This window comes from Schistocerca serialis, chromosome 1 (assembly GCF_023864345.2).
Source record: "Schistocerca serialis cubense isolate TAMUIC-IGC-003099 chromosome 1, iqSchSeri2.2, whole genome shotgun sequence".
Taxonomy (NCBI): domain Eukaryota; kingdom Metazoa; phylum Arthropoda; class Insecta; order Orthoptera; family Acrididae; genus Schistocerca; species Schistocerca serialis.
The window spans coordinates 1,158,911,131-1,158,928,996 of NC_064638.1; the positions used below are offsets into that span (position 1 = coordinate 1,158,911,131).

The 17,866-nt window shown below is 39.2% G+C and overlaps 1 protein-coding gene and 1 non-coding gene across 2 annotated transcripts in view; one reads left to right on the forward strand and one right to left on the reverse strand.

The window, feature by feature from the left end:
* Nucleotides 1–17,866, forward strand: part of LOC126418077 (aldehyde dehydrogenase, mitochondrial) — a 125,885-nt gene that overhangs the window by 94,479 nt on the left and 13,540 nt on the right. The window contains exons 4-9 of the mRNA XM_050085165.1: nt 449–614; nt 2,025–2,215; nt 2,298–2,411; nt 11,619–11,721; nt 13,107–13,291; nt 16,792–16,956. Coding sequence (XP_049941122.1) covers nt 449–614; nt 2,025–2,215; nt 2,298–2,411; nt 11,619–11,721; nt 13,107–13,291; nt 16,792–16,956 — 924 coding nt within the window. The remainder of the gene's footprint in view (nt 1–448; nt 615–2,024; nt 2,216–2,297; nt 2,412–11,618; nt 11,722–13,106; nt 13,292–16,791; nt 16,957–17,866) is intronic.
* On the reverse strand, nt 1,691–1,765 carry Trnat-ugu (transfer RNA threonine (anticodon UGU)). The gene has a single exon. It is a non-coding gene; the product is annotated as a tRNA-Thr (tRNA).

The window sequence follows — 17,866 nt, forward strand, 5'->3', positions numbered from 1 at the left end:
AGGAGGAATGATCAATATTCAGGGAAATGACAAGAACGATTATTCAAAACGAAAAAAATGTGTTATCCATGTATGCTCCCCAGACTGACCCAAACTACAATATAAGGATGTAGGCAGTGTGACATATGGACGTTTGGGTTGGTCTCGGGAGCATGCATGTATAGGTGAAGTGGTTCAGGTGGCCACTCACAATAAGTGGGAAATTTAGGTTCAGGCCCAGGTCTAGCACAAATTTTCATATGTCACTATTGGGTAGTAAATTTATACCCAGTACAGCTGATGTCAAGCAATGAGCTGCCAGAGAATTAATTTAGATTTACACTCGAGTTTGAGTGTTTATAGGAACTCTGTAACAGTTCAGTTTGTCGTATTAACATGTACAGTGTGTAACAAATGATGGATCTCATTCTGTTTCATATGTTTCTCATACAAATAATGTTAATTGCAGCTTGCTGACTTGATTCAGAGAGACATTGAGTACCTGGCCAGTGTGGAAACTCTGGACAATGGGAAACCGTATGGAGACTCCCTGTTTGACATCAATATGGCAATTGATACACTTCGTTACTTTGCTGGATGGGCAGACAAAATTCATGGGAATACTATTCCATCAGGTATGAAACTAAAGGAGTAATTCTGTGTTTCATTTGTGTTGTAGCATGTAGTATTAAGATTCCATCATTAGGGAATTATGCATCAACACCAAAGTGTACAGTGTGTTTTACTAACAGTCCCTTTAAGTCTGAAGAGAAATAATGCAGGTATGCTGAACAGTAGAAGGTTGCAACATGTGATCCCTCCATTGAGAATTCATGAAAATTGGATGCAGGACATTTGCAGTTTTAAATTTCATTATCAGGTGGTGCTGGAAACTGTAATCATTGTGCAGTATATTTTAAAGACTGTGCTGCAGCATTGAAATGGCAGTCAGTGAAGAGTTCCACAGGTAACATGTGCCAAGTGGTTGCACAGGTGGAAAGGAGATAGTGAAAATGGAAAATCCAAGGTGGAATGTAACAGTACTATGAAAAGGATAGTTGCTACCCACCATACAGCAGAGGTGCTGAATTGCAGGTAGGCACAACGAGAAGACTGTCAGAAAGTGAGGTTCCGGCCAACAAGGCCTTCATCAGAAATAGACAACTAGAGGTTGAAAATCCGCTTCAGTTGTAAATTTTTTTATTAGCATGACTGGTTTTGGGCTCTCATAAGCCCACACACACACACACACACACACACACACACACACACACACACACACACACACACACACACACGACCACTGCCTCTGGCTGCTGAGGCCAGACTGCAAGCAGCAGCACATGATGGGAGAGGTAGCTTCAAATGTCACCAGTTAAAACACAGTCCTGTTGCAGTGACACATTGTTATCGACATTGCTTTCTCATTGAAGGAGGCCCAAATACGAAAATGATGAACCAACTATTCAACAAATTTCAACAGTCAATTATTGTGATGGATACATTTGTTGGCTGCAGGTCAACTGCAATTATACCAGAAAATGGCAAGAAAGTGGTACAGTTATGCAGTGCGTTTCAAGTCGTATCTGTTGATGAGTTGCAGCTGAGTCCCAATTGAGGCCATCAGTTTTGGTATGAAATGATAATTAAATGGACACCCTAGCTGCAAGCAGGCGTTGATATACTTCATTGGGGACATGCTGAAAATTTGTGCCCCGACCGGGACTCGAACCCGGGATCTCCTGCTTACATGGCAGACGCTCTATCCATCTGAGCCACCGTGGGCACAGGCACTGCTACCAATCAGCTGTTGACCCAAATCAACCAGCCATTGGCACAACGTGCTTCTGAGCACAACATCCTGAGTTTCACCCATGCCCTCTATATCGTTCCCAACAACATCGCATTTTTTGAATTATATAGAAGAGAGCTGTCGTTGCGATGCCTCCTCCAGTTGAGTTTAACATAATTGAATTTTCTGAATTTTTGAATTCTGTTGTGATTTAAAGTTAATTATTTTTATGTAATTTATTTCATGACCACAGATGGAAATTTCTTCACATATACACGAAAGGAGCCAGTGGGTGTGGTGGGGCAGATTATTCCGTGGAACTACCCTATTCTGATGTTGGTCTGGAAGTGGGGCCCTGCTCTGGCTGCTGGCTGTACCATCGTACTGAAGCCTGCCGAGCAGACGCCACTCACAGCTCTGTATGTGGCTGCACTTACCAAAGAGGTTGGTGTAGCTAAGTCAAGAATCAGTTTTCACATTCCAATGACTGTGCCCTCTTATCTGTGATATGTTTTTATTGTTTTAGGCAGGGTTTCCCAATGGTGTTATCAATGTAATAACAGGGTTTGGACCAACAGCTGGTGCTGCTCTTTCTATGCATCCTGACATCAACAAAATTGCATTTACTGGATCTACTGAGGCAAGTATTCCACTTTTCTATAAGATATCGCTGGCAGTGTGTTACATTATGATTAATAACAGTAACTACGTCATGTGTCTTCTGTAACTTGTTTTATATCCCAGAACCAGACTTACTATAGATCAGTAGATTCACACAGATGTAAAACAGCCACAGCATTCACCCAGGATTTTTTTCATCTTCTAAAAGGATAGGAAAGGTTCCTGGAACTAGGATTGTAGATGGATTAGATAGAAAATTTCACAGGTTTCTGAGTTTGGGAGAGACAGCAGGATAGGAAGAGATAAAAGTGAATAATGATATATCAGTAACAGATGAGATTCAAAAATACGTAGAGTGAGAAATGGTAGAGAGGGTAATCTTTCAGACTGAGATAAGGGAAGGAGTGGAAAATTCCTCAGCTAAAATAGTTGTATATACAACTTTTAACATTCATTAAGTGTTGTTAGGGCTCCACAAGACACCAATACTTTGGGGACCTGCCCTGGTCCATGATTGTTCAACCACTGGCCACAAGCCATGAAGAATGGTTGAAGCTAGTTGCAAGCTGTGTACATCTCACTTGTTATCACAGATGTAACCCGTAGAATTGATCTGGTGGATCTGGGGAGCACTCTAAAGCCTGTCAAGTGTTCCTCAAACCATTCTGACACAATATGGGAGCTGGATGCAGTCTTGTGGAAGGCATAGGTTGCTTGCAATGTGCAGACAACTGAAGTGATGGATATGGTTGGGCACTAGAATCCTGTTTAATACAACAGTGAGACATATTGTGAGGCATTTGTCATTTCATTCCGTGTAAACATTCTCCACTGTCGTAACTGTGGTGCTGCGGCAAGGGGAGTTTGTCTTGTTTTGTTTCACATAGTCATTCTCTGCTATCGGTGTACAAATGTGAATATGGCTTGTCAGATCCAGTGTCATTTCTCCATTCTTCAAGCACTCAGTGGCAGTATTCCTGCACCCACACATCATTGTGACGTATGACACACAGTGAACAGAGTTGTATCAGTGGAACAGTGTTTTCTATAGCCCATGGTGAGGTAGTGGTTCTTGATGGTATATAATTATAGTTGTCCAGCTGAGCTCTACCTTCTTTTGGCATACACTACAGGAATGCTCACTTCTCCCTATCTGAATATCAGTCAACAAAAACTGAAGTTGAAGTTGTGGAAGTTGGACAAATGTGCAATCCTCGCTAATGCTTTCTGATTATTTTTTGTAAGGAAGGGTTACACACTGTCATGTTATTGCCTTGAAGTTTTGCTAGGTTAAACTATATAGGTTACACTAGTGGTCCTGCTGTTGATATTCTAAGTGTGTCAGGTTCATAAATTAATAATAAGCGAGAAGTCCCTTAGAATCAGTAATGGTTCCTAACACCAGTGATTTAAGATTTGATGAGCTGGTTATTTATTCATCAATGAAAAATAACAAATAAAACTGGTGACCTTACAAAAAGCAGAGGGATATGGTATTAAATAATAATAATAATAATAATAATAATAATAATAATAATAATAATAATAATTATTATTATTATTATTATTATTATTATTATTATTATTATTATTATTATTATTATTATTATTATTATTATTATTATTATTTTCTGCCAGTCGTAAAAGGCGGCGAAAAGAACAAACCACTAATAGGGCTAACCCCCCCCCCCCCTTTTAAGTGTGATTAGTTGGCTCAGGACAGAACTAATGAAGCCTAGGACAAGCACTGTCATGGTAGGGGATGACGCTTGAACCCTATGCCCGTCCACAATGGTAACGACACTGCTAGCCACACGGAAAATAATTTAAATCCAGATAGAGGTGTTTTGCACAATATGCTTCCTGCAACCACCCTACAAGGAAAACAAAGACGGGCTGAGATGGTCAGATGAAGTTAACCGACACTCATGTTCTGTTATTACCGAGCAACAAACTTAGGAACCAACACAACTGGATACAGATCACAAGTATACACAACATTTATTACCAGATACCCAGAATTAAAATTTTTAACAGAACAATGACTAGCTGATCAGATCCGTGTAATAATAAAAAATAACAGGATACCCCAGTCAAAATTAGAAAACATCAAACAACAATTACAACAAATACTGGAACAAAATAGTGTGCAATCAGAAGAAGAAGAAGAAGAAAATACAGTAATTGACTCAAACATCCCAGAGCAAACAAATTAAGAACAACATGCATCAATTAAACAATCAGCGGAAAATGAAATCTTAAGACAGCCACCAGAACAAGCGCAAATAGAACATGAAATGACACACATGTTAGACATAGAAGAAAAATTTCAGCTGACATATATAGAATACAAAGACACAAATACAGACATTAGACCATTCTTGCATAGACCACCAAATAACCCACAAGTTGAAACAACAATAACAACTATAAACACAATCATACACAACAAAATAAATGAAAATACAACTATGGAAGAGTTACAACTACTGGTTTATATAGAAGCACTCACTACACTAAATATACATACTAGGCAGAGATCAGAACCAACCAACACACAGAAGAAACCCACAAAACCAGCATGGAAACACAGGCTAAAGATCAGAATAGAAAAACTGAGAAAAGACATCAGACAGCTAACACAATTTATAAGAAATGAAATGTTAGGTAAAAGGTTAGGTAAAATCTCACAACAAGAAGCGATAGAGCAATGAGATGAAAAGAAGCAGAAATTACAAGCATTGGCCAAACGACTTAGAAGATACAATAAAAGTGAAAATAGAAGGAAATAAAACCAAACATTCAACTCAAACCAAAAGAAATTTTACCAGACGATAGAGAACACACACGTTAAAATAGACAATCCACCAAACATAACAGACATGGAACACTTCTGGAGCAACATATGGTCAAACCCAGTACAACATAAGACATGCACAGTGGATACAAGCAGAAACAGATACATACAAGATGACACCACAAATGCCTGAAGTGATAATTTTGCAACATGAAGTCACCCAAGCAACTAATTCTACTCACAATTGGAAAGCCCCTGGAAAAGATAAAATAGCAAATTTCTGGCTGCTTGTGTCTGTGTATGTGCAGATGGATATATGTGTGTGTGTGCGCGAGTGTATACCCGTCCTTTTTTCCCCCTAAGGTAAGTCTTTCCGCTCCCGGGATTGGGATGACTCCTTACCCTCTCCCTTAAAACCCACATCCTTTCGTCTTTCTCTCTCCTTCCCTCTTTCCTGACGAAGCAACCGTTGGTTGCGAAAGCTAGAATTTTGTGTGTATGTTTGTGTGTCTATCGACCTGCCAGCGCTTTTGTTTGGTAAGTCTCATCATCTTTGTTTTTAGATATAAATTATTTAACAGTTACATTGCAGACCCATACACAGTCCCTGATACACTTACACAAGAAATAACTTATCTGAAACCTAAAGATCAAGCAGACACAGCAAACCCAGCAAAATATCGGCCCATAACATGCCTACCAACAATATACAAAATATTAACTTCAATCATTACACAGAAATTACACATACAACACAGAACAAAATTATAAATGAAGAACAAAAAGGCTGCTGCAAAGAAGCATGAGGATGTAAAGAGCAACTGATAATAGATGGCGAGGTGACATATCAAGCTAAAACTAAAGAAAGGTCGCTACACTATGCATACATTGATTACCAAAAAGCTTTTGATAGTGTACCCCACTCATGGTTACTACAAATATTGGAAATATACAAAGTAGATCCTAAATTGAAACAGTAATGAAAAATTGGAAAACCACACTTAATATCCAAACAAATTCAAATAATATCACATCACAGCCAATACAGATTAAGCGTGGAATATACCAAGGAGACTCATTAAGTCCTTTCTGGTTCTGCCTTGCTCTGAACCCACTATCCAACATGCTAAATAATACAAATTATGGATATAATATTACTGGAACATACCAACACAAAATCACACATTTGCTATACATGGATGATCTAAAACTACTGGCAGCAACAAATCAACAACTCAACCAATTACTAAAGATAACAGAAGTATTTAGCAATGATATAAATATGGCTTTTGGAACAGACAAATGTAATAAAAATAGCTTAGTCAAGGGAAAACACACTAAACAAGAAGATTACATATTGGATAACCACAGCGACTGCATAGAAGTGATGGAAAAAACAGATACCTATAAATATCTAGGATACAGAAAAAAAATAGGAATAGATAATACAAATATTAAAGAAGAACTAAAAGAAAAAGACTAAAAAAAATGCTGAAAACAGAATTGACAGCAAGAAACAAGACAAAAGCTATAAATACTTATGCTATACCAATATTGACCTATTCATTTGGAGGAGTGAAATGGAGTAACACAGAACTAGAAGCACTCAATACACTTACACGATCACAATGCCACAAATATAGAATGCAACACATACATTCAGCAACAGAAAGATTCACATTAAGCAGAAAGGAAGGAGGAAGGGGATTTATCGACATAAAAAAACCTACATTATGGACAGGTAGACAATTTAAGAAAATTCTTTATAGAATGTGCAGAAACTAGCAAAATACACAAAACAATCACTGATATAAATACATCGGCTACACCATTGCAATTTCATAACCACTTCTACATCCCTTTAGATCACATAATATCAACAGATACAAAGAAAGTAAATTGGAAAAAGACTAACACAGCCACACATCGATCAAGACACTTCCAACACGTGGCTAAGAAAAGGCAATATATACAGTGAGATGGAAGGATTCATGATTGCAATACAGGATCAAACAATGAACATCAGATATTACAGCAATCATATTATTAAAGATCCTAATACCACAACAGATAAATGCAGACTTTGCAAAAAACAAATAGAAACAGTAGATCACATCACAAGTGGAAGTACAATACTAGCAAATACAGAATACACGACAATGTAGCAAAAATAATACATCAACAACTTGCCATACAACATAAACTAATAAAACAACACATTCCCCCATACAAGTATGCACCTCAAAATGTCCTGGAGAATGATGAATACAAATTATACTGGAACAGAACCATTATAACAGATAAAACAACACCACATAACAAACCTGACATCATACTCACCAATAAAAAGAAGAAATTAACACAACTAATCGAAATATCCATACCTAATACAACAACTGGCTGAGGAAGTAAAGGACATGTGGCATCAGGATAAAGTTGACATTATACCAATTATACTATCAACTACAGGAGTCATACCACACAATATCCACCAGTACATCAACACAATACAACTACATCCAAACATATATATACAACTACAGAAATCTGTAATTATTGATACATGTTCAATTACCCGAAAGTTCCTAAATGCAATGTAACTTATACCGTACAGTTAAAGGGAAGTCACGCTTGATCAAGGTCCATGTCGCTTTCCATTTTTAACCAGACGTAATGTCTGAGAAAGGAAAGAAATAATAATAATAATAATAATAATAATAATAATAATAATAATAATACATGTGCAACTGTGATTAAAATGTAGGTGCATTTCCTCAGTCAACTATTCATTGTAAATTTGTGTGATATAGAGTCCCATAACATATTAACTATAAACCATTAACTAATCCACAGAGTTAAGTTCAGTTGCTCATTAAGCAGATTGTAAACTTCAGGCTAGCTGGAATAATTATCAAAAGCAGCTGAAATAGTTCAAAGCCCCTCACTGCTCAAAATCTGAGAAAGCTAGTTTTGTTCTTTCATTGTCCGGTTAGTGTTAATGCGTGATATCTAATGACATTTTATTGACAGGTGTTTAACCAACACCTGGAGGAGCAGTCTAGACACCACCTCCATAAGTTATCCAACCTGCTAACATCCTACTGCCACCTCAGGGCACCACTATCCAGCCCCTATCCTACCCACAATGTTCCTCCATGTCCACCCCTCATAGCACTTAAATCCTTCCTGGCTGCCCTTTTCAACTTCCACATCCCCAAAACTCCCTAACAACTCTCCACCAAATCTAGAGCCAGAACATTCCCATAACACTGGTGTTAACCTTTCCATCAAAACTCTCATCTCCACAGAAGGAAGGCCTCACATTCAGCCCTATGCCCAAATTTAACCATGCTGGACTTGTCAAAACCTACTCTCCTTCTCCTGATCCCTGCAATGGAAACATTTCTTTGCCACCAATGCCTCCAACTGCTCTCTTGGTTCACACCACCATCAAACTGTGATCCTCGCGACCCCCTCCCCCTCCCACCTAACTCCCCACTGGTCGTATTCCAGGAATTCCTTACCTCCAACTTAGCCTCACCATCCTTCCCCAGGTTCCTTCCTCAGAATACCAACCTTTCAGCAGAAGAAAGAATAGCCAGACACAACTTCAAAACAAATCCTGACCTAATCATCCTACCTGCAGACAAAGGTTCCATCACTGTTGTTATGAACTGCAGTGACTACCTGGCAGAAAGCCAAGTCAGTTATCTGACTCCTCCACCTGTAAACTCTGCCAGAGTGATCCAATCCCATAAGTCCACCACAATCTCTAATCTTTTCTTAAAGCCGTAGACCCTTCCCAGAACCTATCCTCACCTCTGTGACACCCATCTTCTACAAGTGCCCCAAAATCCGTGAACCCAACAATCCTGGATACACCATTGTGGCTGGTTATTGTGCCACCACTGAAAGGATTTTGACCCTCATTGACAAATACCACCTCCCGATTGCCCATAATCTGGCCTCCAACATCAAAGATAAGAACCAGTTCCTTCACTGACTCTTTATCATCACTACCCTTTTGCCACCTGAATCGCTTCACATCACCTCACTATACGCCAACATCCCTCATGCTCACAGTCTTACTATTATTGAACACTACTTTTTCAAACATCCTTCAGACTGCAAACCCAATGCCTCATTCCCCATACACCTTACTAACTTTATCCTGACCCACAACTACTTCTCTGTTGAAGGGAAGGTACACAAACAAATCCATGGCACAGCTATGGGCACCCTCCTGTGTCAACCTGCGATGGGCCGTCTAGGGGAAGCCTTCCTAGCCTCCCTTACACTGGTTCAGGTTCATCGATATCATCTTCATGATCTCAGGGCCAAGACATCCTCCCTGATGGCTCTATTTGCATCTCTGTCCACATTAAACCCACCAACCACCAGCAATACCTGTATTTCAACAGCTGTCATCCTTTTCATACCAAAAAAATCCCTCCCATACTCCCTGGCTGACCAGGGATGGTGTATTTGCAATGATAAGAACATGATTCCTCAGTATGCTGATAGTCTCATCAAGGCCTTCAAAGGGAATCACTATCCCCCAGACCTAGTCTGCAAACAGATCTCCCATTTCATTTCCTCTCACACCCCCAATCTTCCCACCACCACCATAAACTGGCCACAGAGGAGTGCCTTTTTTTCGCCCAGAACCACCCTGGACTGGAACAACTGAACCATGTCCTTCACCAGGGCTTTAATTACCTATCATCATGCTCTGCAAAGAGGGACACCCTAACCAACATCCTTCCCACCCCTACTAAAGTGGTGGTCTGTTGCCCACACCACCTCTACAATATCCTAGTCTATCCCTATGCCACTCCCAATCCCAACCCCTTGCCAGAAGGACCACATCCCTGTGGAAGACAGAGGTGCAAAGCTGCCCATTCCAACCACCCAGCACATCCTATTCCAGTCCTATCTCAGATTCCACCCCATCAGGAGTGGGACCACCTGTGAAAGCAGCCATGTAATTTACCGGCTCTGCTGTACTTATTGCACAACTTTTTGTATTAGTATGATAACCAACCACCTGTCCACAAGAATGAATGGCCAGCACCAAACCTGTGACACAACTAGCACCTGAGCATAACATGCTTGATTTCCACGGCTGCTTCACTTCCCGAGCCATCTGAATCCTCCTCTCCATCACCAGCTGTTTTGAACTGTGCAAATTGGAGTTATCCTTACAACACATCTGTGCTCCCGTAATTATCCTGGCATCAACCTATGGTAACATACTATCCCCACACCCTCCACCCAACAGTTTCCACCCCCTCTTTTCTATCATCTCCTCCTCACAGTCGTCTTCCAGCCTGCACCTGCCCATCTTTCCCTGCTCCTCTCCTTTTTTCCCCACCTCCCTGCTCACAACCTCCTGATGCAGCACCTGTTGCCATTCTAGTCCCTGCACACTCCACCGAACTGTGTTCCTCTGTCACCCACCGATGCACTACCGTCCCGTCACCTTCCCCACGCCCTCCAGATTGCTGCTGCCATCCCACATGATAGTTAAATTCAGACTGAGGTGTTGGAGTGGACAGTCATGTGTGCGTGATGTGTGCTTGCTTGTATGCATGAAAGGTGTGTCTTTCACTGTTTCTGTTTTGCTGATGAAGGCTTCGGTGGAAAGCTTTGTGTACATGTCTTTTTAATTGTGCCTGTCTGCAACTCAGTGTCTTCTTTATGGTAAGCAGCAATCTATCTTTTTCTGCATCATTGTTAAACCCTAATGTTTCTTCTTATCTTTCCTCCAGGCTTCACTTAAACCATTCCCCTTTCTTGCCATCATACCGTTATTAGCTTTGCTACTCTCCACAGTTGTTTTATTTGATTGTGTATTGTACCTTTTCACTCTCTTCTATCCCATCCAAATATCCCAAACCAGTATCTCTTTCCAGTTTTTTGTGTGTGTTGAATGCTCTCTGTCTCCCTTTCCATGAGACAGCATTCCAAATATATTATGTTGTTGACATTTCAATTTTAATTCTTATCTTGTCTTTTCCTGATAGTTTAGCATGTCCTTCTATGTCCAGAAATTATGAAGTCTCATCTCTTCAAATAATTTGTGCTTGTTACTAGTCACAGAACATACATGATCTTAACAGACATATCATGTTGTGTGTTCCTATTAGGTTACGGTGTATTCTTTTCTGTGCAGTTAATTTTTGTATTGTCTAAACAGTTTCAGCATGAAAGAATTATGGCTACTTATAATTATGTAGGATTAACCATTAAAATTAACTCGGTCATTATACAGATAATTTATTTCATAAACAGTCTAAATATTTTTAGTTGCTTGTAGAAGTGTGTTGTTTCATGCTATTATTGGACTGTAAATGTATCATTTCTGAAAGACTGTTTAGTACAAATAGTTAGATTTAAATATAACATTTTTAATTTTTTGACTTTTAGGTTGGTCATCTGATCATGGAGGCATCAGCGAAGTCCAACTTGAAAAGAGTATCTCTGGAACTTGGTGGAAAGAGCCCGCTAGTAGTGCTTTCTGATGCTGATGGTTAGTAGAGCTTTACATTTGTGATTGAAGAAACAATTCACATGGAAATAATAGAAATATAGCATCCGATCAGCAAATAACTTATACTGCATGTTATAGTTCTCGAAAAATATAAGTGAGGAAATGGTAATCATTAAAAATACATCATTTTAGGAAATATGAGCCTACAGTTATAAGTGTCTATTGGCCCAATGGAGGAGGGAGAGCTATGTTGAGAGGGTGACTGCAAAACAATAAATTAAAGGAATACATGGTATACACAGATGGAAAATTAAAATTAATGCAATAGCAACTCGCAAAGCTTTGATTCAGATTGAGAACTTATGTTTACTTTTTAAAATGTTCTTGGTGAATCTTCATTTGATTGGCGACTTTATTTAAGACTGAAGTCTGTTTTTGAAGGACTGAGATGGCTGGTATGTTATGTGCCAAATTACTCAGTAAGTATGAAAACAATCAATTTTTGACTAAATAATTTAATTGGATGGATAAAAAATCTACTCACCAAGTGGCAGCAGGACACACACACAAAAGAAGGCTATAATTAGCTAAGATTTTGGAGCCAGTGGCTCGTTATTGGGGCAGAAGGGTTTAAGGGGAAGGAAGAGGGGTGAAGGAAAAGGATTGGAGACATGTAGGAAAAAGGGGTAGATTTTGAGAGTTACCCAGGACCGCAGATTAGGGGAGACTTACAGGATGAGATGAGAACAGTGTTTCTTTCTTATCCTGTCTGATAAGTCTCCACTGACGCATGGTTCTGGGTGACTTTCTCAAAATCTACCCCTTTTCTTAGATCTCTCCAGCCATTTTCCTTCACCCCTCTTCCTTCCCCTTTAACCCTTCGGCCTGAAGAAGCAGCCACTGGCTCTGAAAGCATGCCTAATTACAATCTTCTATTGTGTGTCTGCCCTGCCACTGCGTGATGAGTAGACTTTTTATCTATCCATTTAAATTAGATTACACAGTAAGATTTTCCATTTTCATATTTGACTTAAGTGAGAATTAGGAAGTTGGTGTTGACAAGGCACTATATTTATGACTTCTCATAATTACAATAAATAACTACTTTGTATGTAACTGCATTCCAATCATTTAATGAGTGGGAAGGAAATAAAGTAGAGAGGTTGGAGCATTTGGTTAATATGTGCTTTCATCATCATCTTGAAGAAAACATTCTAACTTGATTCTTCAAAGTCCCTCTGAAGATTAAATATTTTAAGTAGATATTTACTTCACAGAACTATTTTTGTAATTAATTGTGTAGGATATCTAACATAGTTACCTTCTACTTGGAATCTATATTTTTGAACTGTGTGGCAAAATAAACTGTGTAATAGTCATAAGCGATATTGTACATCACATTTTTAATACCTACTTCATTGCAGTTGATGAAGCTGTTGAGATTGCTCACACTGCCATATTCGCCAACCACGGTCAGAACTGCTGTGCGGGATCAAGAACTTTTGTACAAGATGACGTGTATAGTGAATTTGTTAAAAAAGCAACAGCTAAAGCTGTAGCACGAAAAGTGGGGGATCCTTTCAGTGATGGCACCGAGCAGGGGCCTCAGGTAGGCTGCGAGACCTATTGGAAACAGTACTTTTGTGTTGTATTAGCAACTCCTAAATGAAGCTCTAGATGATGTAGACTTACTGGATGCAAACTATTGTTGATTCTTGTTTTGTTTGTTAGCGTTTTATAGAAATGTAAATGAAGAACTATAAACATCCATTTCACAATTATGTATGTATGAATATCATGATGCAGTGGGCTCAGTAATACTTTCAAAAGTGAATATCAACACTGAAGGAAAAGATAGACTGCTACTTACCATAAAGAAGACACATTAAGCTTCAGACAGGCACAATTAAGAGAGACTTACATGAAGATTTTGGCCACAACCTTTATCAGCAAAAGAGAAACACACACCATTCATAAACACAAGCAGGCACGCTTCATGCACACATGGCTGCCAACTCCAGCATCTCAGGCAGGAATTCGACTATCATGTGTGATGCAAGCAGCAATCTGGAGGGAATGGGAAAGAGGAAGGGATAGTAGTGCACATGTGGGGAGAGAGATGATGCTGTCTGGCAGAGTGTACAGGGACTAAAATTCCAAAATGTGCAGCATCAGGAGGTTGTGGGGCTGGGAGGGGGGGGGGGGGGGGTGGAAGGAGGAGAGGAGTGGGGAAAGATGGGTGGGTATGTTGGCAGAGGACAGCAAACAAAGAGGATGGGAGATGAGAAAGGGGGAGGAGATGACAGGACAGAGGGGGTGGAACCTGTTGGGTGGAGGATGTGGGGACAGTATGTTACTGTAAGTTGAGGTCAGGATAGTTACAAGAGCGGAGAATGTGTTGTAAGGATAACTACCATGGCTCGGGTAATGAAGCAGCTATTGAAATCAAGCATGTTATGCTTAGCTGCATGTTGTACCACAGGGTGCCCCATGCTCACCAACCCACAAAAGAGCTGTGGGTTCCATGAAAGGGGGGGGGAGAGAGGGGAGGGGGGGAGGGGAGAGGAGAGAAGTAGTTGTGGGTTATTGGGTTATGAAAAAAGTTAGTAAACATAACAGTGAAAACAATCAATTACTGACAAAATTATTTAATTGGATAGATAAAAAATGTACTCACCAAGCAGTGACAGAACATACACAAATAACAAATGGTTGTAACTGGCAAGTTTTTGGGGGCCAGTGGCTCTTTCTTCAGGAAAAAAGGCAAAAGGGTTGAAGGGGAAGGAAGAAGGGTGAAGGAAAAGGACTGGAGAGGTCTAGGAAAAGGGGTAGGCTACAGGAAAGTCACCCAGAACCACGGGTGAGGTAAGACCTACCGTACGGGATGAGAAGGAAAGACTGATTGTTGGGGGGTGGGGGGGGGGGGGGGGGCTGCATTGGATGAGTTTTGAAAACCTGAGAGCTTAAAGGTGGAAGACAGAGTAATATGCAGACAGAGATTACTGCTTAAACATCATGCATGAGTTAATAAGTGTTAAAAGCTAAGAGCATTGTATGTAACAGAGGTGGGAGGGGCTGAAAAATAGACAGGAAAGACAATTAGAGATGTAGATAACTAAAACAGAGTGAAGCAAACAGTAGTTACAGTGAAGAAATGCCGAGAAGGTTGAAATTAACATAAATTAAGACCAGCTGGGCTTGCACCCATTGTTTTACATGGAATTATCACAGCACAGGCCTACATTGATGTTTTAAGTGCCTTTATGCTTCTCACTGTTGAATAGCAATTCAGGGATGGTGATTGCATCTTTCAACACGATCGAGCACCTGTTCATAATGCACGACCTATGTCAGAGTGGTTACATGACAATAACATCCTTGTAATGGACTAGCCTGCACAGTCTTGACCTGAATCTTAAAGAAAACCTTCGGGATGTTTTGAAATGCTGACTTCGCACCAGGCCTCACCGACGGACATAGATACCTCTCCTCAGTGCAGCACTCTGCAAAGAATGGGCTGCCATTCCCCGAGAAACCTTCCAGCACTTGATTGAATGTGTGTCTGTGAGAGTGGAAGCTGTCATCAAGGCTAAGGGTGGGCCAACACCATATTTAAATTCCAGCATTACCAATGGAGGGCACCACAAACTTGTAAGTCATTTTCAGGCAGGTGTCTGGATACTTTTGATCACATAATATATGCAAGCTTTCGGTCAAAGACTTTTTGGCCGAAAACTCTCACATTCCGCAATCTTTTTGTGGTCTGTCTGTGAGTCAACATCTCTTCTTTATAGTGGGTAGCAGTCTATCCTTTTCATAATATTGTCATTATTCCATCCTGGATTTTCTGTTATTTGATTTTACTCTGTGGAATAATGACTACCCCAAATGAAGAGGAATTGAATGCAGTTTTACCTAGAAAAAAATATTAATAACACAGGAAATTATTGAATGTGTAATAAGGCTCAAAAGCAACACTTGCGATTGCAACAGAATAATCTGCAACTAAAGTATGGAAAGTTTGTTCTTATATATGTACAACTGACTTTAAAATTAAGTGAGTACATTACAGAACTTCAGAAAATAAGAGTATAATCCTCACATACTTCTCAGCAGTTGCTGTCAGTTGTGATAAAGAAAGCCATCCTTTGCATATTTGTCAGCTGCTTGCAGTTCATAGTGCATAATATGTTACACAGAATTAAAACAGTTGGCAAGTGTTACTGAAAAGAAAATTTTTGAACATATGGAGAAGTCAAAATATGCTATGAGTGAATGACAAGAGAAAAATTTATTGATTAACAATAAAACAAATTAATACACCAACATAAAGTTATTAGGGAATTATAACAAAGAAATGGTGAATTTTCTGATAAATGTGACAGCGAAAACTGATTCACCATAATAATAATAATAATAATAATAATAATAATAATATTATGATGATGATGATGATGATGATGATGATGATGATGATGATGATGATGATGATGTTATAATATCAATTTTCTTTACAATTCATATTTTGTTGTTCACAATACTCGTGCAAGTTCTTTGACGAAGTCATATAGTTCCACATCAGAATTTCTCTGCATTAAATCTATTTTCATAGTTGTCTGAATGGAATTTTAACTCTTTAAAGACTATTCCCGAGAATATGTAAATCCATACTAATCTTAAATTTTCAAATAATGCTTATTTTTGCCATTCTCATTAGTGAAGGTAGCTGGTTGGTCAGCATTAGTTAATTGAATATTGCCTCTATCAGACTCTGTGGTCAGTAAAATATGGAATACTATTAACTGGCAGACACATTCATGGTTGATTATTGATTTTAGTATAAGCACTGTGCTTACTCTGCTTCCCTTAAGCTTCATTTTATTTGACTTACTATCTAAATAAAAAGTAATCAGAGATCTTTCATGATATATTAAAAATTATAACAACTAGGTGTTTGTTGAAATGTAGCAGGTAAAGTAATACTTTAAATATATCATGCTAAAACAGCAAACTTGCAGTAGAAAACAATAGTGACATTAACTATTTACTTAAAACTTCTGCTGTGTGAGACCATGATACTTGTTTATTGATATGCTTAATCATTCACAGATTGACCAGGATATGTTTGAGAAGGTACTTGGTTTAATAAAATCAGGAAAGGAACAAGGAGCTCGGCTTGAATGTGGAGGAGATGCTGTTGGTGGGAAAGGCTACTTCATTAAGCCAACGGTCTTTTCCAATGTTAATGATAACATGAGAATTGCTAAGGAAGAGGTAATTATTGCTTTGATATTTTTGTGTTTTAATGTAGTCAATCCTAGTTTATCTAAGAAAGAGAACATATGAACTAGAGTTCTGGAAGGACAGTAGGGTAAGAGTCAGAAGCCCACCAGATGAAAAAAGAGGGGAGTAGGGGATGGTAGTTGTGTATAGAGAAATAGTACCATTAAGAAAATTGTGTGGGGGTGGGGCAGTAATTAGGTCTATTGACACAAACAAGTTGAGGTACACACACCTCCAACAGGAAAAGGAAATACCAGTGACAGGACTACAACACGACGTGTTGCGTGAATGCATTGAAAAAATCTGTTATCACACTTCAGAATGTGTAGCTGTATTAACAATAGTCTAATGCCCTGAATATCTGTCTCACCCAGAATATTATGTAGTCTACCGAAGATGCTTAGAGAAGGGTGCCTGCTGAGACCTGTAGTGAATGGAATTGGCTCCCGAGTTTACATTTTGGGAAGTTATCCACTGGGAAAGTGATATATCTAGTTGAAAAAAACGCACTTTTATGAAATATTCTGTACATTTTTTAGATATATTATTCATGGTGAAGTCATCTGCAACTCACATTGCTGTAAGACTTGACTTCAAATCTTTTTTTACTCTCATCCTGTGATGTTTGCACACTTTATTTCTTCGTTGATAGTCTTCGGTGTCAACATGCTGCATTGTTATAGTGGCTGAAAAATGAAGGGGGGGGGGGGAGGGGGGGTGGAAGTTCAACACTGACTGCTGTAAATGATGTAGCCAACAGTTGCATAATTGCGTTTCATAGTTCTTTACTCTCATTGTTCACTACCCTCCAATATTGCACAATTATATGGCCAGTTCATTATTGGTAAATGTTGATAAGCCTCATTAATAAGTTGCAGGCAGCTACTGCTACAATAGTTTG